General features: G+C 49.8%; 1 protein-coding gene across 1 annotated transcript in view; it reads right to left on the reverse strand.

The window, feature by feature from the left end:
• LOC146869366 (E3 ubiquitin-protein ligase TRIM39-like) overlaps positions 1 to 26,739 on the reverse strand; it is a 128,550-nt gene that overhangs the window by 96,244 nt on the left and 5,567 nt on the right. Inside the window, exon 2 of the mRNA XM_085652228.1 lies at positions 12,006 to 12,101. Within this exon, the coding sequence (XP_085508354.1) occupies positions 12,006 to 12,101 (96 nt within the window). The remainder of the gene's footprint in view (positions 1 to 12,005; positions 12,102 to 26,739) is intronic.

Below are 26,739 nucleotides of genomic sequence, written 5' to 3' on the forward strand. Positions count from 1 at the left end.
CACAATGAACATATGATAACTTGCGGTGGCTTCGCTATGGTTCCGAGGAAGAGCATTCATGAATGTATCGTTTTCTAGTTTGAGTTTCCTTCTTCCGTCTTTTTATTTTTGTGATTTTTGTGAGCGGAGGTTTTCTAATTGTTGCGAGTATACATCCTTTCCTGCTCGCTCTGCTCAATGGCTCAACGGATGTTTAGAGTTTGTTTGTAACTTTAGTATGTTAATTTTCAGTATAAATATTTCTAGACTAGAGAGGGGTTTACGCCACTTCTTCCTGAATTTATGCTCGTGAGGATCGATGCTGATTGAGAGGATGGCGACTCTGGAGACTTTACTGAGAGACCTGTCCTGATCCAATTATGACATTTAGCTAGAATAGGTAACTATGAGAATGATGATTTTGCTATTGATTGACTTTCATTTGAACTAATTTTAGATAAATAACCTTTTGTTTGAATTACAGTGTCGGGTGGTTATTTCTTTGTCATTTATTGAGTTCTCTAATGTGATTATTATTGTTTAAATCATGACTCGAGACAATATCATTAGGTTACATTGACCTCAGTTTAGATGCAGATTGATTTAGGAGTTCTCTCATATATTCAGTGTAGATTGAGTAATAGAACGTATGTTGGTGTGATGGGCCCTAGCGTATGATGAGTGTATGTGCGTGTGACTGTGAAATTACTCTATCTATGGAAGTAGAGAGAATTTATATGCGCCGATCTGCAGCATTATCAGGTGAGGTAAGTCACACTGTGGCTTAGAGCAGGAACCTGTGTGTTATCAGGTGAGGTATGTCACACTGTGGCTTAGAGCAGGAGCCTGTGTGTTATCAGGTGAGGTATGTCACACTGTAGCTTAGAGCGGGAGCCTGTGTGTTATCAGGTGAGGTATGTAACACTGTGGCTTAGAGCGGGAGCCTGTGTGTTATTGCTGGATCAGAGTTTTCTATTGAAAATTTATTGAGATTTAAGCTTCAGTTTTGTCTATATGTTATGATTAAAATTACTGATTTATAATCATTAATTACTAATTTTGTTTAAAGTCTTGATTAATCAACATTACTAATGAAAGAATTACACGCGGGAATGCATTTATGTTGCTTAATTAATACGTGAACTAAGTTGGTGAGCAGATTAATTAAATGTGTATGGCTAAAGTGCTATTTGTTATGTGTTTGCGCTTTGAAATAATACGCTTTTAAAATGCTTCTTTATGTTGCAGACAGCTAGATAATTACATACACATAAGGGTATTAGTGGGAATTAACACTGTATAATTATTACAATGTAGTAACTTTGTTTTATGTTTCTTCTAATTAAGATGGTCCGTTTTGGCCTAAACCAAGATGGCCGCTATTCACAGCCTGCACTCGAGTGATTGAAATGTGACGAGAGGCTTTGCTGAACATGGTTGAAAGTCACCTGACCATGGCTTCTGGCTGAATTAAAACTTTCCGTGAGGACAGCAACTCCAGGCTTGCTGCCAATTGCCCTTGGAAAAGGATAAAGTCACAATGAACTTTTGATAACTTGCGGTGGCTTCGCTATGGTTCCGAGGAAGAGCATTCATGAATGTATCGTTTTCTAGTTTGAGTTTCCTTCTTCCGTCTTTTTATTTTTGTGATTTTTGTGAGCGGAGGTTTTCTAATTGTTGTTGTTGTGGAAGGAGAAAGGGAGTCAGGTGATTCTTTTTTCTTTCCAAGAGAGGCTTCAAGAGAAACATTGAGAGCCTCAGAGGAGAGATCGGATTCTGTAAGAGTGCCTGAAGCTCCAACAAGCAGTGGAGAAGAAAGAAGGAAAAAGAATAATTCCACAGAGACTACGCCTGAGTCAGATGAAGAGATTTAGAATCCACTTGAGATTACACCTGGAGAAGTAGGGTCAGAAGAAGGTAGAGAGGGACAGATTGCGGAAGACCCCCGAGGAGGTGTAGGGAACATTCCTGATAAGCTAGGTGAAGGGACAAGTAGACAGCAAGAAGATTGCGTGTTGGAGATCCGAGGAGGGACAGAAATAGGGAAATCTCAAACGGTGGTGGAAAAGACTGTGGAGCAAAAGAAAATTGTTGAAGAACAAGAGGCAAATGAAATAGAATCAGATGAGAGCGAGAATGAGAAATCATAGGGTCGAGTTTTGAGAAAGAGAACTTGGATTTGAGAAACAAATACTAAAGAAGTGAGACCAAAAAGCAGTGTAAAAGGAGATCTTTGGCCTAACAAGATAAAGAGGCTGAGATACAGACTGACACGAGCAAATTCATCGAAAGCTGAACAGGTGAACGAGGTGTCTAGTCAGAATCAAGCAAAGGGTGATAAACAAAAGGTCTCAAAAGAACCGGAGGAGATCAAGAGAATCAGAAAACCTAACCAGAAGTATAGGTCACCGGAATGGACGTATGTGGCACTGTCTGAAGGTGAAGAGGCAGGAAGTCAAGGAAATCCAGAGGGGACCGTACGAGAAGTGGTTAAGGGGGAAACAGTAGGAATCCTGAAAGTTATCTTGACTGACATTGGAGAAGAGTCGGATGCTCAGGATGTTGTTGAAGATTTGATACAATTTGATGTTGATGAAGTTGAAGTGAAAAATGATGAAAATCCAAATTGAGTGAATTAAAGGAGTCACTTGGAGAAAAGTGAAAAGAAGAAAGTCTGAAATTAGTTGTTTGAAATAATATAGAGGTTAAAATTTCAGTAGTGGAGTAGAAGAGGCTAAGTCAAAAGACACTGCCAAAAGTAGTAACATGGCTAACACAGAGAATAATCAAAGTAGATGTGCCTTCTTGAAAAGATGGTGTAGAATGTGCTGCTGCTGTACAGGATTATTAACGCTACTATGGGGTGTACTTGCTTTATTAGTTACATTTAGAGTTACCATAGGTACATTTGAGATGCATACAGAAAATGTGACTAATGTAGGGAAGAGTTCACAAAAAGTAGTTCCAACTAGAATTAGTAATACTTACATACATAAAGATAGGTCGATTAATGATTTTTCTAGCAATGTTTTTTCAAAGTTATTGTATGAATACGTGAAGACAATGGAAGTTAGGGATTGCTACGTTTGTATGCAGTTACCTGCATCCGTTTCAGAAGGTGTTACTTATCACCATTTACCAGCTACGTATGGAATTTCCTGTAGTGTGTTGAGTAGTGTTTTTTATTTGTTAGGGAAAATAGATTATGAGATGTCTAATAAAGATAACATTTTTGGGCAGTTGCCTATGAACCAAAAGCTGAATCCAGCTAAAGAAGCTAACATTTTTGGTGAGATTTTTATTGAGAAAGAAGAATTAACATTAGATTACATTTTTAGAAACAATTTAACTTGTAGTTTGAAAAAAGAGGAGAAAACTTTCCTAAACATGGTAGAGGAAAGGAGAATGAGCATGCATGAAAAGGCAGGGAAATATAAAGTAAGTGAGACAATATGGGATATTGAGATGGGAAAGGAGTTGAGGAATGGGGCCAGTCCAACTTAATAATAATACTGATATTTGTAAAGCGCGAACAGCTACCTCACGAGGAGGTGTCCCGGTGCTATAGACCACTGGGGAACCCTTCCTGGCTATCCCTGTGAGATGGTCCCTTTCTGGGTATTTCCAAGGTGAAACCAGGCATCCCCAGCGTCTGTGGGGGGCCGTTGTAGAGATGAGGCAAGCTTAATGCCCAGAGTTGCCGAGTGTGTTCCTGGTTAGAGTAGGTACCGAGGCGAGAATTATCAAGTCTGTTTTGACCCTGGTCCACGACCCTGCTGCGTCGGGAATTGAACCCTGGTCCCTGGCCAATTCTCTGCTTACGGGTCTGCCGCCTCTAACCAGTGAGCCACACCTCTCTAACTTTGGCTTTAGATGCACCACAGAAGGGTAAATTATGCATTACCAGGAGAAAATCCCAATATGATCATTATTTTGTTGGGACTAGTGAGTGCCATGACACATACTTTATTGCAACGGGATGGGGATTCAAAGGAGGAGAAGATCCAGTTTTCCCGGGAGTGTATTATATTTGTGGGAACAAGGCTTATTACAGGTTGCCTGACCATTTGTATGGCACGTGTTATGTTGGCCTGGTCTTTCCAAAGATTTTTCATATAGATAGGATAGAAGATGTAGAACACATTAATTTACTAACACGTTTTAAGAGAGAAACTTGGTCAGAAATTGTAGGTGATATTTTTGTAGCTTTAATTCCAGCAGTGGGAATTTCTTTAAATGCATATGGAATTCGGAAACTGTCAACAGTGGTGGATCGCTTATCGACAAGTACCGCTGGAGGGTTCCTTTTGGTAAATACGGAGATGATTGCCGTACGTGCCATGTCTATGCAAAATCGACTTGCCCTTGATATTCTATTGGCTAAAGAGGGTGGAGTCTGTGGAATGCTGAAAGTTCAACATTGTTGCACTTACATTCCTGATGAAAGCAAAGATCTAAAGGTCTATATCAAAAATATTACTGATTTGCATGAAGAATTAGTACCACTGGAAGCTGAAAGTATCTGGACTAAAATGGCTAATAAGATAGTTGCCGTTAAAAGCTTTATTGCTAAGATAGGTAGTACCATTATTGGTAAGATATTATTTCCTTTGACATGTGTGATTGTTGCTTTATTAATATTAAGATTAGGGTGTTTGTGTTGTAAAAACAGGGGAGGGAAAAAGAGAATAATTAGAGGAAATACTGAAAAGAAACAAAAGAGGTCAAAGAGAGACCCACAAGAAATAGAATTAGAAGAATTGAGGGAGATTGTTTACTTATAGTCAAAAAGGGATGATGAAAGAGAGTCTGGTGTGTAGTGTTGTGAAAAGACATTTCAATTTCTCCTAAAAATTGGGACTAAATGTTTTTTTTTGGGTTGGTTTTTGTGGTGATAATATATCACCAAAGGGGGGATTGCTGGAGCAGAGTTTTCTATTGAAAATTTATTGAGATTTAAGCTTCAGTTTTGTTTATATGTTATGATTAAAATTACTGATTTATAATCATTAATTACTAATTTTGTTTAAAGTCTTGATTAATCAACATTACTAATGAAAGAATTACACGCGGGAATGCATTTATGTTGCTTAATTAATACGTGAACTAAGTTGGTGAGCAGATTAATTAAATGTGTATGGCTAAAGTGCTATTTGTTATGTGTTTGCGCTTTGAAATAATACGCTTTTAAAATGCTTCTTTATGTTGCAGACGGCTAGATAATTACATACACATAAGGGTATTAGTGGGAATTAACACTGTATAATTATTACAATGTACTAACGTTGTTTTATGTTTCTTCTAATTAAGATGGTCCGTTTTGGCCTAAACCAAGATGGCCGCTATTCACAGCCTGCACTCGAGTGATTGAAATGTGACGAGAGGCCTTGCTGAACATGGTTGAAAGTCACCTGACCATGGCTTCTGGCTGAATTAAAAGTTTCCGTGAGGACAGCAACTCCAGGCTTGCTCCCAATTGCCCTTGGAAAAGGATAAAGCCACAATGAACTTATGATAACTTGCGGTGGCTTCGCTATGGTTCCGAGGAAGAGCATTCATGAATGTATCGTTTTCTAGTTTGAGTTTCCTTCTTCCGTCTTTTTATTTTTGTGATTTTTGTGAGCGGAGGTTTTCTAATTGTTGCGAGTATACATCCTTTCCTGCTCGCTCTGCTCAATGGCTCAACGGATGTTTAGAGTTTGTTTGTAACTTTAGTATGTTAATTTTCAGTATAAATATTTCTAGACTAGACAGGGGTTTACGCCACTTCTTCCTGAATTTATGCTCGTGAGGATCGATGCTGATTGAGAGGACGGCGACTCTGGAGACTTTACTGAGAGACCTGTCCTGATCCAATTATGACATTTAGCTAGAATAGGTAACTATGAGAATGATGATTTTGCTATTGATTGACTTTCATTTGAACTAATTTTAGATAAATAACCTTTTGTTTGAATTACAGTGTCGGGTGGTTATTTCTTTGTCATTTATTGAGTTCTCTAGTGTGATTATTATTGTTTAAATCATGACTCGAGACAATATCATTAGGTTACATTGACCTCAGTTTAGATGCAGATTGATTTAGGAGTTCTCTCATATATTCAGTGTAGATTGAGTAATAGAACGTATGTTGGTGTGATGGGCCCTAGCGTATGATGAGTGTATGTGCGTGTGACTGTGAAATTACTCTATGTATGGAAGTAGAGAGAATTTATATGCGCCGATCTGCAGCATTATCAGGTGAGGTATGTCACACTGTGGCTTAGAGCAGGAGCCTGTGTGTTATCAGGTGAGGTATGTCACACTGTAGCTTAGAGCGGGAGCATGTGTGTTATCAGGGGAGGTATGTCACACTGTAGCTTAGAGCAGGAGCCTGTGTGTTATCAGGTGAGGTGTGTCACACTGTAGCTTAGAGCAGGAGCCTGTGTGTTGTCAGGTGAGGTATGTCACACTGTATCTAGGAGCATGTGTGTTATCAGGTGAGGTATGTCACACTGTAGCTTAGAGCAGGAGCCTGTGTGTTATCAGGTAAGGAATGTCACACTGTAGCTTAGAGCAGGAGCCTGTGTGTTATCAGGTGAGGTATGTCACACTGTGGCTTAGAGGAGAAGCCTGTGTGTTATCAGGTGAGGTATGTCACACTTTGGCTTAGAGCAGGAGCCTGTGTGTTATTAGTGAGGTATGTCACACTGTGGCTCAGAGCGGGAACCTGTGTGTTATCAGGTGAGGTTTGTCACACTGTAGCTTAGAGCAGGAGCCTGTATGTTATCATTTGAGGTACGTCACACTTTAGCTTAGAGATGGAGCCTGTGTGTTATCAGGTGAGGTCTGTCACAGTGTAGCTTAGAGCGGGAGCCTGTGTGTTATCAGGTGAGGTATGTCACTCTGTAGCTTATAGCAGGAGCCTGTGTGTTATCAGGTGAGGTATGAAAACACTGTAGCTTAGAGCAGGAGCCTGTGTGTTATCAGGTGAGGTATGTCACTCCTGTGGTGTGTCACTAGTATACAGGTAGACAGTTGTGCTCCTGTGCTGTGTCACTAGTTTACAGTAAGAGGGTTGTGCTCCTGTGATGTGTCACTTATATACAGGTAGAGGGTTCTGCTCCTGTGTTGGGCACTAGTATACAGCTAGTGCCAATTAAGTCATCTTAATGAAATTGCTGAAGAAACACGGATCAGTCATAGTCTCTAAGGAAACAACACGTTTGCATTAATTGTTTTAGAGATATTTAAAGGTGTGAACCATGACAAATCTAATATGCAGCATATTTTGCTAAGTTTTTAATATCATTGGCATATATGTTGCATACAGAATTGTAATAATGAAAGTTTATGTTATTAAATTGAGAGACGTATACCTCATCACCACCATGATTAACTAACGTTCAGTGAGTTTGATACAATGCAGGAACCTTTAGCCCGCTCAAGATGAAGGACAGGTCTTTTGTGACATCAGCGGGGGGGGGGGGGCATATCAATGATATGCGTCTCTGTTGATTTAAAGGAATCCCCTCTCATAGTCAATTTTTAATTCAGAGTCCTCTTCCTTGTTGTTTCTACCCTCTGTGGGCCTATAAGGGTCTTCGTCAGGACAGGGTTCCCAGCTTCAGGACCTGTTCACAGTCTGCATCCTAGAGAGTGACTGGGCAAATAATGTCCTGCAATAGGGTAAGGGGCGACTGCCAATGACAACCATAGTTCTCCGTCATGTTCTGGCCACAGCGTTTCTACCCTTTGTGGACCTCTGTAGCGGTCTTCATCAGGACAGGGAGTTGGGGATCTGTTGGCAATGTGAAAATTCTACCAACTGAGTCCCAGAGCGTGACTGGGTAATTAATGTCCTGCACCAGGGAAAGCCACAGAAGGTAGTCAGTGATCTGTACGATAGGGTATGTTAGGACGGGAATGTCTTCAGAATGATAAACAGGCGTGTATGCCCGCAGTGAGTGCCTGACTGTATGTGAAACTGGAGTCCCGACCTTGCCTGGCCGTGTAATCCGCTACTATAACTTGTGCAGAATCCTTGGCCTATCCTTGATAAAGTGAGGTTCAGAACCTGTTTGCTGAGGTGGAGGGGCGCGCCAAGCGCGCACTCATCACCGAGAGGACGCTACTTCACTTGTCCTGAGTTAGCCACCTAATGTGGTGGTGGGAGCGTACCAAGTTTTGTGGATCATTAGTTATGACCCGACCTCTTTCCTGTGTCCGATGAAAGTGCAGTCTGTTCTGCTTCCCCCGTCTGCAAAATGAGTAGAATAAAATATGACCCAAATCCCCCGCTTTCGCGATCATCTTGACCAAGGACGGGAGTGCTTTGTACAGTACCCGGATCGCTGTGTGACCAGGGCTGATGTCTTCACAACAGACCGTCTCCCAGAGCTGAGGGAAAAGCACCCGAAGTCTGCATCACTTTCTGGAAGAGCTGAGGACCTGTCTAACACCTAGGAGCCTGCATCTCTTTCAGGAAGCGCTGAGGACCTGCCTAGCACCTAGGAGCCTGCATCATTTCAGGAGAGCTGAGGACCTGCCTAGCACCTAGGAGCCTGCATCACTTTCAGGAAGAGCTGAGGACCTGCCTAGCACCTAGGAGCGTGCATCACTTTCAGGAAGAGCTGAGGACCTGCCTAGCACCTAGGAGCCTGCATCACTTTCAGGAAGCGCTGAGGATCTGCCTAGCACCTAGGAGCCTGCATCACTTTCAGGATGAGCTGAGGACCAGCCTAGCACCTAGGAGCCTGCATAACTTTCAGGAAGGACTGAGGACCTGCCTAGCACCTAGGAGCCTGCATCACTTTCAGGAAGAGCTGAGGACCTGCCTAGCACCTAGGAGCCTGCATCACTTTCAGGAAGAGCTGAGGCCCTGTCTAGCACCTAGGAGCCTGCATCACTTTCAGGAAGCTCTGAGGACCTGCCTAGTACCAAGGAGCCTGCATCACTTTCAGGAAGAGCTGAGGACCTGCCTAGCACCTAGGAGCCTGCATCACTTTCAGGAGAGCTGAGGACCTGCCTAGCACCTAGGAGCCTGCATCACTTTCAGGAAGCTCTGAGTACCTGCCTAGTACCAAGGAGCCTGCATCACTTTCAGGAGAGCTGAGGACCTGCCTAGCACCTAGGAGCCTGCATCACATTGAGGAAAAGCTGAGGACCTGCCTAGCACCTAGGAGCCTGCATCACTTTCAGGAAGAGCTGAGGACCTGCCTAGCACCTAGGAGCCTGCATCACTTTCAGGAAGATCTGAGGACCTGCCTAGCACCTAGGAGCCTGCATCACTTTCAGGAAGCGCTGAGGACCTGCCTAGCACCTAGAAGCCTGCATCACATTGAGGAAGAGCTGAGGACCTGCGTAGCACCTAGTAGCCTGCACCACTTTCAGGAAGAGCTGAGGACCTGCCTAGCACCTAGGAGCCTGCATCACTTTCAGGAGAGCTGAGGACCTGCCTAGCACCTAGGAGCCTGCATCACTTTCAGGAGAGCTGAGGACCTGCCTAGCACCCAGGAGCCTGCATCACTTTCAGGAAGAGCTGAGGACCTGCCTAGCACCTAGGAGTCTGCCGGGGAGAGAGGGAAGGAGAGTGTCCCTGCCTGTCAAGGAGAGAAGCCCAGCATATTTTCGGAATGAGAATCATCCAGAGAAAGCTGACTGCCGGTCGGAGAGAGGACAAGAGTTATCTGTGTTGTGTGGGATCTCCCGGAGCAGTGCCGAATCATTCAAGTGAGAATCACCATTGGGTCGTATGATGCCCTGATAAGTGCCTGCTGTTGTGTGATATCATACCTGCCCAAGAAGAACCACCAGCAACGTTGACGGAAAGAACTGATCCGGCCTGGGAGGCTGCAACTGCCAATGATGACCATCTGCTAAATACTAGACCCTCAGGCTGCAACTGCTAAGAGCGAGTATCTGTGGGCAACGGGCCTTAGAGGCCACTGCGGTCTATGACGAGTGTCGCCGTGCAGGCCTGCTGAACTAATTATCACCAGCAGTCTTTGTCCCAAATGAGGCTTCCCTACAGATCCGCGTAGCTGACTCCGCTGATACAGGAATGGGTACTCTGAGCACCCCACCACAGAGTAGGTATAGCAGGGCAGAGAAATCTGCAGTCTGAGCAATATAGTTTTTGCCCGTGTGAACTCTTTGAGGCAAAAGCCATTGAACTGATCTACGCAGCAGCCAGTGGGGTGACCGAGAGCGAACCGAGTCTGTGCTTGAATAAACCCTATGCCCATATGACATCAATCAATCAAACAGGATTTATAGAACACGGCTAATCACCTACAAGGGTATGCCGGCACTGAGAACATACAGGAGACCACAGACATTCAAAATTCTACAGAGGGAGAAGGGCACCAGAGGGGGTGCTGTGCTTTTTGGGGGATTGTACATTGCAACCCTGCAACTGTATTTTTATTAAACTATGTGGTGTTTCCCTTTATTTGGGCTTAAAGGACTTTAGTTCTGAAGAACAGGGCTAGACATAACAATATTGCATCTGTTGGTTGACTGTTGAGTTCTGAATGCCTGCCCCGCCCTGTACCTCCGTGAGAAGCCTTTGACTGCTCGACCTCGCTATCCTGGGAGTCAAGTGCAGAGAGGGATGTCCCTGACCCAATGTCGAGCCATAGTAGGACAGACTTCAGGACACCAGAGGCAAATGACCTCAGTAGTACACATTCACAGATGAATATCTCCAGACTGTGTATACACAAACCCAGCAGATTCACACTCTCACATAGGCACACCCATACATATTCACAAAGAGATGCCTATGTAATCTCACTGATGTATAACTCAAGACCTATGCACACACAAGCTCACAGACGTACACACATATAGACTGATGTATAACTCCAGACCTATGCACACACAAGCTCACAGATGCACACACATACAGACTGATGTATAACTCCAGACCTGTGCACACACAAGCTCACAGACGGACACATACAGACTGACTCCAGACCTGTGCACACACAAGCTCACAGACGAACACACATACAGACTGATGTATAACTCCAGACCTATGCACACACAAGCTCACAGACGCACACCATACAGACTGATGTATAACTCCAGACCTGTGCGCACACAAGCTCAGAGAAGCACACACATACATACTGATGTATAACTCCAGACCTATGCACACACAAGCTCACAGACGCACACACATACAGACTGATGTATAACTCCAGACCTGTGCGCAGACAAACTCAGAGAAGCACACACATACAGACTGATGTATAACTCCAGACCTATGCACACACACGCTCACATACGCACACACATACAGACTGATGTATAACTCCAGACCTGTGCACACACAAGCTCACAGACGCACACACACACACAGATGCCACGTTTTTGCCCACTCACAAATACCACCAGAATATGCGATAAGCAAACCCCTAGACAGGCATTCACATATGCAAGTACAAACCCACATCCAATAAATCCAGACTGAACCATACACAACCCTCAAACACACATGTACAGATATGAGCACATGCATCTGGATACTCTATGGCTCAACATGTATACATGCATACAAAGACACACAGAAACATTCGTTCCTGCCCTCAAAAACACACAAACACAGAGATGAGTTGACATGCATGCACTCCCATGAATAACTCCATGACCATCCATACATGAATACATATTTAAACACGTACACCTAAGCATGAATATGCACGCATACATACGCATGCACGCACAAACACACACACTGGTATATACTCACAGCCAGCTAATGCGATATATTTGTGCACACACACACTAAACACACACCAGTATGTAAGTACTACCTGAAGGTCAGAAGAGTAATTCTTGTTTTTATTTATTTTTGAACGAGCCCTTGGCTGATTTCAGCCCCAATATCCAAGCACAGTGACCCCGGTCAGTATATTTATTTGGAGGGGATCACGACGCAGTCTGTAGGGCGACTCATCAGCCTCTGTGTGTCACCACAAACACACGGGCACAGACACATACAGACACACAGAGACACAGCACTCACTGCAGCCTCTCACCCTCATGGTTTTATATTGTTCCTCTTCCTTGACTTTGGACTCCAGAAAATATTCCTCCTCTTTCTTCAGGAGACGCAGCCACTCTTGAAGTTTTACCTGCAGAGATGAGAGCGCAAGAAATAAGTGTATATTTGTAGAGTGTGGTCTTACTCACAAAAAAGAGTCACTACAGTATCTGCCACTCATGCCCGGACTGTATATACCAGTCATACATTAATAGTGTAAGTACCAGCCACACATATGCAGATTGTATGTACTAGTCACACATATCAGGGTTGTGAGCACCAGCGCCAAGTATCACAGACAAAGACACAGACAACGGTGTCACTTCTTTGGTCCTGTTCTTGCCTAGAAAGACACTGTGCTCACTTTAAGCCTAACTGCATGGAAAGATTTAGACTTGGAACTACTTTAAAAAAACTACTTTAAAAAACACACTTTGTCCTATAGACATTATGACATATTTTAGAACAACACACAACCATGTGAAAACATCTAATCTAACACATTTTTATCAGTGCAATAACCATGTATGCAGCCCATATACCAAGAATAAACAGGAAGCATTTTTGGTTAAAAGAATGTAAAAAGGTACATTATATGTGAATTTCTGAATTGATGTTCATTAATGCATACTGTGCAGTGATACAACCTAGTTTCAACCTCCAGCCTGGTTCACATCCTCCTTCACACACATCTGAGGCGTCCTCATCCCTAAAATTAGATGCTTCCACACATAGATCACACACTCAAACCAGGATGAGGGAGGCTTGCAGTCACACACCAGACACTCTGACCCTCACTGTTAGTAATTCTACAAGACCCAACTCTTTCAAGCTCCTCTCCCGCTATTGACCTCTAGCAATCTCCAAAACAGCATCCTCAGTATACACTAACGGCCTCCATTCAACGCAGCCACCACACATTCTTCGAAGACTTCCACCGCCAACACAAGATACATGAAGGAAGCCTTCTACACACTACTAAAGACACTGGAAATGAAACAACTCATCAATAGCCCAACACAGTCAACACACAAGGCCTCAGTCTATCAGCATCTCCTAATATCTGCGGCTAGACACCTATAGCCCTCGACTGGACTGATCACCTTTCCATCCTCAACTGGATAGACCTCCTTTCCATCCTCAAATCGACCGACCACCTCTCCGTCCTCAACTGGACCGACCAACTCTCCGTCCTCAACTGGACCGACCTCCTTTCCATCCTCAACTGGACCGACCACCTCTCTGGCCTCAACTGGACCGACCTCCTTTCCATCCTCAACTGGACCGACCACCTTTCCATCCTCAACTGGACAGACCACCTTTCCGTCCTCAACTGGACCAATGCATATACTACACCTGAGTATCAAGGACAATCGAAAAGAAGAATAGTTACCTTCCACTCCATCAGCCTTCCTTCTGTAATACATTCAATGACCTGCCAGACACTTCAGACAACCACAGAGATCAGAGCGTAACGAAAACAAACGTGCCATACGAAAACAGGAGAAGTCAAACACCCTACTAAAAACACCAACTATAACTGCATCATAGCAGCTAAATTCTGTTACTACAAAACCATCATCAGTGAGGCAACCATCAGAAGCAAAGCCCTCTTCAAGGCTGTCTAGCATTGAACCAATCCTCTCTCAGAACCCACAGTCTCTGCATCAGTCGACAAATGCAATGCCATCAAACAAATCAGATCAACATTATCACCCCCTCCACACTCGCTCCGCTTCCAACCATCCCCCATTGCCACGCCACCCAATGGATCTTCTTCAATCCAGTCTCACGCATGGATCTCCCCAATATCCTAAACTCTAGTCTAAGAAACCTCCGATAAAGACGAGACACTTCCTTCATCCATCATCAAATTGCTTCAAGGAGAGGCCCTTAAGCCCTTCTACCACATTGTCAACATCTCCCTCAGCCATAGGACACTTTTAAGCACTGTTAAGAGAAGTCAGATCTTTCCACTGCCAAAGAAACCATCCCAGGGCCCAGCCGACTTCACAAACTTCTGGCCCATTAAACACCTTCCATTTATAGGGAAGATCAACAAGAAAGCAGTTGCCATACTCTAGAGCAGCCCTTCCGCAAGGCTAATATACTACAGGACGTCCAATCTGTCTTCAGATCATGCTGCAGCCTTGACACAGCCACACTCCAAGCAGACGACAACACCCCCCTCCTCAACAACAAGAACAATCCCTGACATCATGGTCCTGTTTCTGGACCTCTCTGCAGCCTTCGACACAGACGACCATCCAGCTTTGATCGACACCCTAAAACAACAAGTGGGATTTTCAGACCCGTTCTGGAAATGGTTCATATCCAACCTCACCAGCTGGCACCAGTTCATGCAAATAGGTTCAGCAAGACCACTGAAAATTCCCGTCTCCTGCAAAGTACCTCAGAGCTCCATCCTTTCTCTCTTCATCTTTAACCTCCACATGGGATCTCTGGGATCCATCCTTACAGACAGCAGCATCAAGACCCATCAGTCTGCAGATGATACTCAACGCTACATAAAATACATGGGATCTCTGAGATCCATCCTGACAGACAGCAGCATCAAGACCCATCAGTCTGCAGATGATACTCAACGCTTCATAAAATACATGGGATCTCTGGGATCCATCCTTACAGACGGCAGCATCAGGATCCATCAGTGCAGATGATACTCAACGCTACATAAAATACATGGGATCTCTGGGATCCATCCTGACAGACAGCAGCATCAAGACCCATCAGTCTGCAGATGATACTCAACGCTACATAAAATACATGGGATCTCTGGGATCCATCCTTACAGACAGCAGCATCAGGATCCATCAGTCTGCAGATGATACTCAACGCTACATAAAATACATGGGATCTCTGGAATCTATCCTTACAGACAGCAGCATCAAGATCCATCAGTCTGCAGATGATACTCAACGCTACATAAAATACATGGGATCTCTGGGATCCATCCTTACAGACGGCAGCATCGGGATCCATCAGTCTGCAGATGATACTCAATGCTACATAAAATACATGGGATCTCTGAGATCCATCCTGACAGACAGCAGCATCAAGACCTGTTGGAAGGCGGACCCCGAGGAGTCGGCGAGACCACCAAGGGGGGCCCTCTCACTGCACGAAGTAGCCGAGCGCTGTCCGAGAAGTCTCCTGAGAGATCCTTCTCCTACCACGTACTAGCACAGTAACACCACCACACAGGACTCAAGGAGGTTGTCTTTACGACAAGCAATTCTTTATCAGCAATAAAAGGTTACGAGTTCAATATTTACACGAAGGGATCGAGGGATCCACCAAAAGTCTCAATGTCTCTTTGGAAGGGTAGGGGTAGCGGGACAGTCTTTGGCAGGAATGCGGTACGAGGGTACCTGGGGCCCAGTTCTTATCCTCAGCTGGAGGACCTCCGATCTCGGAGGGGTCGAGCCGCGACGGCGTCAGCAGGGCTCTGGCGTACAGTTCGTGGAGAGCCGCGATTCAATCAGCAGGGCTCTCAAGATGGTCTTCTGCTCAGCTCGAGCCGCGACGTCGTCAGCAGGGCTCCGAGGAAGGTTTCAGCGAGGTTGGGCCGCGACGGCGTCAGCAGGGCTCCGATGTTCCAGGTGGTTCAGATTGTTCACAAGAGGGAGCCGCGACGCAGTCAGCAGGGCTCGTGATGGTTCCGACAAGAGTTCTTCTCCGTGGGGTCAGCCGCGATTCAATCAGCAGGGCTCTCGATTCCGGGATACAACTGCCGAGCTGTGGTGGGGTCGCCCCAGATATAGGTCTGGAGCCCTTTGATGTCCGGACCTAGGCGCCCGAGGGGGGCGGAGTGGCCGGGTGGAGGTGGCCAGACGCCCAGCAGGAGAGGCGCCAGGCCCAAGGGAGTTGCAGGGCGATCACACCTCGAGAGGGGAGGACAGTTGGGGGTCCCATCGATACTGTCCTCCGCCGGGGGCGATGAATGGTTCCTGCGGCACCCCCTGGCCAGTTCGTGGTGCCTCGATGTCGGGGCTTCGCTGGGGTCGAGGCCGGGTTGAGCGGGGTCGCGCTGGCTGGTGCACGGTGTGACGTGGATGCCAACAAGATGGCGGAGCCACGAGGAGTATGCGACCACGCGCAGCTCCGGGTGAAGGGCCTTGGTGCAGTTCAGACGGGTGGCCCGTGAAGGCCGGGGCGGGGAACGGGCACAATCCAGGGGGTTAAGGACCACGCCACGAGGCCGGGTCCAACAGGCGCCCCCCCCAGCCGAAGGCATGGAGAGTCACCCATCTCCTTGGGGATTCTCCTCGTCAAGGCGGAAGAAGCGGGACAGGCCGTCGGCGTTGGCGTGGTCATTGCCGGGCCGGTGTTCGACGTCAAAGTCCATTCCTTGTAGCGAGATGGACCACCGCAGCAGCTTGGGGTTCTCGCCCCGCATTTGCATTAACCACCGCAAGGGCCGGTGGTCGGTCTGGACCCGGAAGTGGGTGCCAAAGAGGTAGGGCCGGAGCTTCTTGAGGGCCCACACCACAGCGAAGGCCTCACGCTCAATAGTGCTCCAACGTTGCTCTCGGGGCAGTAGTCGTCGGCTGATGAAGGCCACTGGTCGGTCGAGCCCTTTTTCGTCGGCTTGGGATAGGACGGCCCCGATCCCATACTCGGAGGCGTCCGTCTGTACCAGGAACTCCTTCTAGTAGTCCGGGGCTTGCAGCACCGGAGCAGTACACATGGCTGTCTTTAGGGTGTCGAAGGCTGTTTGGCAGCGGGGTGTCCAGTGTAACTTCTTGGGCTGCTTTTTGGACGTTAACTCTGTGAGGGGGCCAACAATGCTCCCATAGTCCCGGATAAACCGCCGGTAGTATCCGGTGAGGCCCAGGAAGGCCCGGACAGCGGTCTGGGTAGTGGGGGGTTCCCAGGCCTGGATGGCTTCTATCTTCGCTTGGAGGGGGGCCACCTGCCCGCTCCCCACTTGATGGCCCAGGTAGGTCACGGATCCGTGGCCGACTTGACATTTGCTGGCCTTGATTGTGAGCCCGGCCCGCTGGAGGGCGGCCAGGACGGCTTTCAGGTGGAGGAGGTGCTCGGCCCAGTGGTTGCTGTATACGGCAATGTCATCTAGGTAGGCCGCGCTGAAGGCCTCAAGCCCGGCCAAAACCTTGTTCACCAGTCTTTGGAAGGTGGCCGGGGCGTTCTTCATTCCGAAGGGCATCACCCGAAAGTGGTAATGCCCATCCGGGGTCGAAAAGGCGGATCTTTCTTGGGCGCCGGGGGTGAGCTGGATTTGCCAGTACCCGGCGGTGAGGTCCAGCGTGCTCAAGTAGCGAGCGGCCCCTAGGCGGTCGATGAGTTCGTCGGCCCGGGGTATCGGGTGTGCGTCGGTCTTGGTTACTGCATTCAGGGCTCGGTAGTCCACGCAGAATCGCAACTCTGGGGGGTGGCCGGGAGCTGCGGCCTTGGGCACCAGGACGACAGGGCTGGCCCACGGGCTGTCGGAAGGTTCGATGACCCCCAGGGCCAGCATCTTCGCTACTTCGGCCTGGATGCAGGCCCGCACTCGGTCAGGCACCCGGTAGGCTCTGTGTCGTACGGGGGGGCTCTCCCCGGTGTCGACGTCGTGGACGCACCAGTGGGTCACCCCCGAGAAGAGGGCTGCGTAGTCCCGCAGCAGTCGCTGGCAGTCGTTGCGCTGTTCCGGAGTCAGGGAAGAGGCGAGTTGGACCCCTTCGATCGATCCGTCATGAAGGTTGGTCTGCAAGAGGTCGGGCAGGGGTTCGGAGTCGTCCTCGCCCCCCTCGTCGGTCGCCAGCAGCAGGCTCAGTTCGGTCCGGGCGAAGTGGGGTTTTAGCCTGTTCGCATGTAAGACCCGGAGGGGGTTCCGGGGGGACTCCAGGTCGACCAGGTAAGTGACGGGACTTTTCTTCTCCACTACCTTGAAGGGCCCGGCCCATTTGTCCTGGAGGGCGCCGGGTTCGACCGGGGCCATGACCCATACTTTCTGTCCGGGCTCGAATTCTATGGTCGAGGAGTTCCGATCGTACCACCGCTTCATGTCCTCCTGGCTGGCCTCGAGGTTGGCTTCGGCCATGGCACGGAACTTGCGGGTCTGATTCCGGAGAGTCAGGAGGTATCGGTAGACGTCAGGAGGGGCGCCTTGGGGCTTGATTTCCCAACCCTCCTTGACCAGGCTGAGCGGTCCGCAGACCGGGTGTCCATACAATAACTCGAACTGGCTGAACCCCAGGGATTTCTGCGGGACCTCCCGATAGGCAAACAGGAGGCACGGCAGCAGAACATCCCATCTCCGCCGGAGGGGCTCTTCCAGGCCCTGGATCATCCCTTTTAATGTTCGGTTGAACCGCTCAACCAGTCCATTCCCCTGAGGGTGATAGGGGGTCGTGAACTTGTATGTGACCCCGCACTGCTGCCACAGGGACCGCATGTACCTGGAGATAAAGTTCGTGCCGCGGTCGCTCACCACTTCGCGGGGGAATCCCACTCGGGAGAAGATCCCCATCAAGGCCCGGCCTACCACAGGGGCCGTTATAGTTCTTAGCGGGACCGCCTCCGGGTACCTGGTGGCGTGGTCCACGAGGACCAGGATGAAGCGGTGGCCCAGGGCGGTTTGGGGGTCCAGGGGCCCCACAATGTCGATTCCGACCCGTTCGAACGGGGTGCTGACGGCTGGAAAGGGCCGGAGGGAGGCCTTGACCCGACCCCCCGTCTTCCCGCTGGCCTGGCAGGTCTGGCAGGACCGGCAGTGGTTGTCCACGTCTCTCCGCATCCGGGGCCAGTAGAAGTGGGTCACCAGACGACTGTACGTTTTGTCTTGCCCCAAGTGTCCGGCGAGGGGCACATCATGTGCCAGGTTGAGAAGGAACTCCCGGAAGCGGAGGGGGACCACCAACACGCGGCTGGTCCCGAGTTCTGCCACCTTCTGTTCACTGTACAATAGGCCCTCGGCCCAGTAGACCCAGTGGGTGCCGGTCTGGTCACCGTTGGCTTGCGCGGTCGCCTGTTGTCGGACCCCCTCGAGAGAGGGACAGGACTGCTGTTCTTGCTGGAACTGCTCTCGGGTGGGGCCCCCTTCATCTCGCCATGATGTCAGTTCTGGTAGGGCGCTCGGGCACGCCATCTCTTCGGGGGAGGATTCGCTGGGTCCAGGGTCGATGTCTGCCTCCTCCTCGCTGCTGGTGGGAGAGGGTGCGAGCCCCTCGGCTTGGGCGGCCCCGGAGGTCGAGGATGAGCGGGGGGCCCGGGCGGTCATGGACCGGGTGATGGCGCAGGCCCAGTCAGCCAGTCCCAACATGCGGAGGTGCTCCCGTCGCTCCACTTGAGCCCAGGGGGAACTCTCCAAATCGTTCCCCAGGAGACAGTCGACAGGGGCGTCGTCGCGCACCGTCACCTTCAGCAGGCCCGTCACCCCTCCCCACTCGAAGGGGACCAGGGCCATCTGGCACAGGCTTTCACTGTTGTCGGCCGTCCGTACGGGGCACAGGACATTCGGTAGAATCTGTTCAGGGGTCACCAGGTGGCAGCGGACAGCGGTGATACTGGCGCCTGTGTCACGAAGGGCTTCGGCCCGTTGTCCATTGACCGTGACCTGCTGCCGGTACTTCTGGGTGTTGCTTGGAAAAGGGGTGCAGGGTACCATTTCTCGGCTACCCAGGCAGACCAGAGACATGGCTGCCGGCTCCCACTCAGTGTTTCCTCGGTCGAGGGTCTCCTCTTCCTCTTCTCCTTCTCCCAGGGCGGCGGCTGCCAGCTGTCGGGGCGGGGGCCCGCCGGCCCCGTTTCTTCGGTTCAGGGGGCAGACCGGATCGCTGGCATAGTGTCCGGTTTGTTGGCAGCCGTAGCAGATCACTGGTGGCCGTGGTCCGGGTCTGGCCGGGGGCGCCCCCCTTCGGGCTAGGCTCGGGGAGAGTTGTTGCTGCGGTGGCCCTCGAGGGGGGCTCCTGGGTGCCCCGGCGGGAGGGTCTCGGTTCCTGTTCGGCCCTCCCCCTCCACCGCGCTGGCGGGGGGGTCCGGTGGGGTTCCTCTGGTACTCCCCCATTGAGTTCCGGGGGACCCGGGAGTTGACCCATCGATCGGCCTCGACGGCGAGTTTTCGTGGGTCGGTCATTTTGCTGTCGAGGAGGTGCTGTCTTAGTTCCACAAAGCAATTGTTGGAGAGGTGCTCCCACACGATGAGGTCGACTAACTGCCCGTAGGTGGTTACTTTGCTCCCTTTGATCCACCCTTCTAGGGCCCGGCTGAAAAAGTCCACATATTCCACCCATGTGGTACCCGGGATTTTCTTGCAGTCTCTGAACCGCTGGCGGTACATTTCCGCGGTTAGCCCGTAGCGGGTGAGCAAGGCCTCCTTCATGTGATCATAGGAGGTCATCACCTCCTCCGGCAGCTGGAGCAGCGTGTCTCGACCCTCACTCAGGAACCGCCCCCACAGGCCCGCGCCCCAGTCCTTTCGGGGCACCCGATGAGAGGTCATGGCCACCTCGTAGGCCTTGAACCATTGTTGGATGTCGTCATTCTTGTAATACTCCTTGACGACCTCTTTCGGGATATGTACCTTGGTCTCGGAAGGCGGTAGAGTGTCTCTAGTACTGGGGGTGTTGGTCCCTCCGTTCTTGGCCTTGATCTCGAGCTCCTTGAGACTGCGCTCGTGCTCAAGAGTCAATTTCTTCTCCTCCAACTCCCGGTGTTGTCTCTTCTCCTCGATCTCCTCTTGAAGCCGTAGCTGCTCTAGGGCCAGTTTCTTTTCTGCTAGCTGGAGTTCGCCGTCCAGCCGCAGTCGTGCGAGCTCTAGCTCGTGGCTCCGGACCTTCTCCCGCTCTCGTATTTCGTCTTCGGAGAGGCCGGTTTCTAGGCTCTTTCTTCCTCCGGTTGCCGGAGTCAGTGCGGTTGATGTGGTCTCCGTCAGGGCCAGGGGACCTTCTTCCTGGGAGGGGCCTGCCCCGGCCTCCCACCATGCCCTTAGAGCCTTCTGCATCTCCTCTTTGGTACCTAGGCCGGTGGTTGCAATGCCTTTGTCCTTGCAGAACTGTTTTAACTCTTTGTGCGTATACTCCTCCAGCCGTTCGGGCTGGAACTCCATTGTCGCGTTGTTTTCCTGGCTGCTCATGATGCTGTTCGTTTGGATGGGTAGCTCGTGGGTACTGGCTGGTACGTATTGCGTTCGGCTCGGATCCCGTCGCTGGCCACCAAATGTTGGAAGGCGGACCCCGAGGAGTCGGCGAGACCACCAAGGGGGGCCCTCTCACTGCACGAAGTAGCCGAGCGCTGTCCGAGAAGTCTCCTGAGAGATCCTTCTCCTACCACGTACTAGCACAGTAACACCACCACACAGGACTCAAGGAGGTTGTCTTTACGACAAGCAATTCTTTATCAGCAATAAAAGGTTACGAGTTCAATATTTACACGAAGGGATCGAGGGATCCACCAAAAGTCTCAATGTCTCTTTGGAAGGGTAGGGGTAGCGGGACAGTCTTTGGCAGGAATGCGGTACGAGGGTACCTGGGGCCCAGTTCTTATCCTCAGCTGGAGGACCTCCGATCTCGGAGGGGTCGAGCCGCGACGGCGTCAGCAGGGCTCTGGCGTACAGTTCATGGAGAGCCGCGATTCAATCAGCAGGGCTCTCAAGATGGTCTTCTGCTCAGCTCGAGCCGCGACGTCGTCAGCAGGGCTCCGAGGAAGGTTTCAGCGAGGTTGGGCCACGACGGCGTCAGCAGGGCTCCGATGTTCCAGGTGGTTCAGATTGTTCACAAGAGGGAGCCGCGACGCAGTCAGCAGGGCTCGTGATGGTTCCGACAAGAGTTCTTCTCCGTGGGGTCAGCCGCGATTCAATCAGCAGGGCTCTCGATTCCGGGATACAACTGCCGAGCTGTGGTGGGGTCGCCCCAGATATAGGTCTGGAGCCCTTTGATGTCCGGACCTAGGCGCCCGAGGGGGGCGGAGTGGCCGGGTGGAGGTGGCCAGACGCCCAGCAGGAGAGGCGCCAGGCCCAAGGGAGTTGCAGGGCGATCACACCTCGAGAGGGGAGGACAGTTGGGGGTCCCATCGATACTGTCCTCCGCCGGGGGCGATGAATGGTTCCTGCGGCACCCCCTGGCCAGTTCGTGGTGCCTCGATGTCGGGGCTTCGCTGGGGTCGAGGCCGGGTTGAGCGGGGTCGCGCTGGCTGGTGCACGGTGTGACGTGGATGCCAACAAGATGGCGGAGCCACGAGGAGTATGCGACCACGCGCAGCTCCGGGTGAAGGGCCTTGGTGCAGTTCAGACGGGTGGCCCGTGAAGGCCGGGGCGGGGAACGGGCACAATCCAGGGGGTTAAGGACCACGCCACGAGGCCGGGTCCAACAAGACCCATCAGTCTGCAGATGATACTCAACGCTACATAAAATACATGGGATCCCTGGGATCCACTCTTACAGACAGCAGCATCAAGATCCATCAGTCTGCAGATGATACTCAACGCTACATAAAATACATGGGATCTCTGGGATCCATCCTTACAGACGGCAGCATCGGGATCCATCAGTCTGCATATGATACTCAATGCTACATAAAATACATGGGATCTCTGGGATCCATCCTTACAGACGGCAGCATCAGGATCCATCAGTCTGCAGATGATACTCAACGCTACATAAAATACATGGGATCTCTGGGATCCATCCTTACAGACAGCAGCATCAGGATCCATCAGTCTGCAGATGATACTCAACGCTACATAAAATACATGGGATCTCTGGGATCCATCCTTACAGACAGCAGTATCAGGATCCATCAGTCTGCAGATGATACTCAACGCTACATAAAATACATGGGATCTCTGGGATCCATCCTGTAGGAACCTGGGGTCACCAGGCCCTATAGGCGGTAGCGTGGCGCGAGCCGGTCGGGCAACCAGAGGGCGATGTGTTAAGCAACCATACACCACACGCTTCTCATGGACTAGGGTCACACACAATAAGGGAAGCCACACCGTTCAAATTATGCAAATACTTCAAGTTTATCCAAGTATAGCTGGTCAAGTGCAGTTCAGGAAATAACAAGGCAATACATGACTTATAATACCATCATAACATTACATTCGGCACTCTGGGTGATATTCATGCAGTGCCTAACCTTGTTCTAGCGCTGTGCGCGCTTACGTGAAGTCTTTCCCTGAACGAGCCGTCTAACTAAGCATGATACTTGAACGGGGACACATTGGGCTCACTAACATGGCGCCTGTGGAACTGAGCGCTCCTCGTAATCGATGGCCCCTGATCCTATGAAGTAAAGCATATAAAACAAAGCGCTACGCGCAACCATTTGCAGGTAATTACAGTCGAGCAGAGCATATAATACAATGCGTTACTCGTGATCCTGGTATGGCATTACCTTCGTGCAGAACATATAATACAATGCGCTACGCGCATCCCTTGGCATGTAATTACTGTCGAGTAGAGCATATAACACAAGGCGCTACTCGCATCTCCTGGGAAACAATTACTTTCGAGTAGAGCATATAACACAAGGCGCTACTCGCATTTCCTGGCAAACAATTACTTTCGAGTAGAGCATATAACACAAGGCGCTACTCGCATTTCCTGGCAAACAATTACTTTCGAGTAGAGCATATAACACAAGGTGCTACTCGCATTTCCTGGCAAACAATTACTTTCGAGTAGAGCATATAACACAAGGCGCTACTCGTATTTCCTGGCAAACAATTACTTTCGAGTAGAGCATATAACACAAGGCGCTACTCGCATTTCCTGGCAAACAATTACTTTCGAGCAGAGCATATAACACAAGGCGCTACTCGCATTCCTTGTCGCTCCGGCTGGGGAAGCAGGGTCGGTGGCGGGAAGCGCCACACGAGGGTAAAGTTAGTCAGTTCTTTAGGCGGCTTCCAGCGGGGAGACTGACCGGACTTGCGGAGCGGGTCCCTATGCTCCGGTGCAGTTCACTTAGCACCGCTTTCAGTCTTACAGAAGGGGGGACACGGACAGGATCCCTCGGCGGGGTCTCTCCGTCGCGCAGGCAGGGGAGGGGATTCCCACGGAGGGGACGACCCGGGCCAAGTGCGGTGCGGTTTCCGGACCAGCAGGGGGCGCACCAGGGGGGATCTCGGCCTCCGGGCTTACCTCCGTCTCGGCGTCAGCAGGCGTCCGTCCTCACGACGTTGGGGGAACTCGGCCCCGACCTTGCGCACCTCCTCACTCGGCTGCGACGGCAGCGACGGGGCCCCGGGCTTCTCCTGGGCCTCGCGACACAGCAGGGCACTCCTCCAGGCCTCCAGGCCGCAGCGGTGAGCGTGCTGGCTTCGTCGTCGCAGGGGGGGGGGGCTCAAATTAAGGATGGGGTAAAGTGCTCAGCGGAGCACGCTGCCGGGGGTCCAAGACCAGGGTAGGAAGCGCGGGGGTCACAACGCTGGTACCTGGTCGATCCCCGGGGTCTTGGCAATCGGCTTAGTATTTTGTTCACTAGGGTAGCTTGGACACGCAGTCTCAGCTCTGGCATTCAAGGCTTACAGCTCGCTCTTGTCATGCAGTCTCAGTTCTTAAAGTTAGATTTCAGTTCTCAGTTGACAGATGAAGTCTTTTGGCGCAGATGTATCTGGCGCCCTTAAGGGGTTCTGTTACAGGGGTAGGGATGGAGAGGGCGACTAGGTTCTTCCTAGTCAGGTTGGCAGAGAGTCTCTGGGTCCTCCTACTACTGGGCAAGATCAGTGGGATTCACAGGGCACCTCACTCACTTAAGAGGCAGTACCTAAATCCTGTCACTCTCAGAGGCATAAGTCGCTGGCTAGGCCCTACCGCCTACACTCCTGGTGGATTCTTCCAGCTCTGCTTCACCCCAATGGCCAACTCACCACACAAGTTTCCCTCCCACTCTTAAGTAGCCCTAGGTCAGGTGACCTCTAGCCAAGGCGGCAAAAGTAAAACCCCACCTCCCTTCTAGAAGGTTCCAGCTTCTTCCAGGAGCTTCCCCACTCTAACTATGGGACAAAAAGGCGGGCTGGTATCGCAACATTGTTGTGGGTCCCAGCCAGCTCCTGGCAGCTAGGGTGCTACTATGAAAAACGACCACCCTGCAGTAGCAGGGGTCTGTGGCAGCCATCTTGGGAGAAGTAAGCACCTGCACCTTAACATTACAAAAACGAAAAAAATGAGGGAAAAAGGGCCAAGTCCAACACATCCTTACAGACAGCAGTATCAGGATCCATCAGTCTGCAGATGATACTCAACGCTACATAAAATACATGGGATCTCTGGGATCCACTCTTACAGACAGCAGCATCGGGATCCATCAGTCTGCAGATGATACTCAATGCTACATAAAATACATGGGATCCATCCTTACAGACGGCAGCATCAGGATCCATCAGTCTGCAGATGATACTCAACGCTACATAAAATACATGGGATCTCTGGGATCCATCCTTACAGACGGCAGCATCAAGATCCATCAGTCTGCAGATGATACTCAACGCTACATAAAATACATGGGATCTCTGGGATCCATCCTTACAGACGGCAGCATCAAGATCCATCAGTCTGCAGATGATACTCAACGCTACATAAAATACATGGGATCTCTGGGATCCATCCTTACAGACAGCAGCATCAGGATCCATCAGTCTGCAGATGATACTCAACGCTACATAAAATACATGGGATCTCTGGGATCCATCCTTACAGACAGCAGCATCAGGATCCATCAGTCTGCAGATGATACTCAACGCTACATAAAATACATGGGATCTCTGGGATCCATCCTTACAGATAGCAGCATCAGGATCCATCAGTCTGCAGATGATACTCAACGCTACATAAAATACATGGGATCTCTGGGATCCATCCTTACAGACAGCAGCGTCAATATCCATCAGTCTGCAGATGATACTCAACGCTACATAAAATACATGGGATCTCTGGGATCCATCCTTACAGACAGCAGCGTCAATATCCATCACTCTGCAGATGATACTCAACGCTACATAAAATACATGGGATCTCTGGGATCCATCCTTACAGACAGCAGCATCAGGATCCATCAGTCTGCAGATGATACTCAACGCTACATAAAAAACATGAGATCTCTGGGATCCATCCTTACAGACAGTAGCATCAAGATCTATCAGTCTGCAGATGATACTCAACGCTACATAAAATACATGGGATCTCTGGGATCCACTCTTACAGAAAGCAGCATCAAGATCCATCAGTCTGCAGATGATACTCAACGCTACATAAAATACATGGGATCTCTGGGATCCACTCTTACAGACAGCAGCATCAGGATCCATCAGTCTGCAGATGATACTCAACGCTACATAAAATACATGGGATCTCTGGGATCCACCCTTACAGACGGCAGCATCAAGACCCATCAGTCTGCAGATGATACTCAAAGCTACATAAAATACATGGGATCTCTGAGATCCACCCTTACAGACGGCAGCATCAAGATCCATCAGTCTGCAGATGATACTCAATGCTACATAAAATACATGGGATCTCTGGGATCCATCCTTACAGACGGCAGCATCGGGATCCATCAGTCTGCAGATGATACTCAACGCTACATAAAATACATGGGATCTCTGAGATCCATCCTTACAGACAGCAGCATCAGGATCCATCAGTCTGCAGATGATACTCAACGCTACATAAAATACATGGGATCTCTGGGATCCATCCTTACAGACAGCAGCATCAGGATCCATCAGTCTGCAGATGATACTCAACGCTACATAAAAT

This window comes from Triturus cristatus, chromosome 1_1 (genome assembly GCF_964204655.1).
Source record: "Triturus cristatus chromosome 1_1, aTriCri1.1, whole genome shotgun sequence".
Lineage (NCBI taxonomy): Eukaryota > Metazoa > Chordata > Amphibia > Caudata > Salamandridae > Triturus > Triturus cristatus.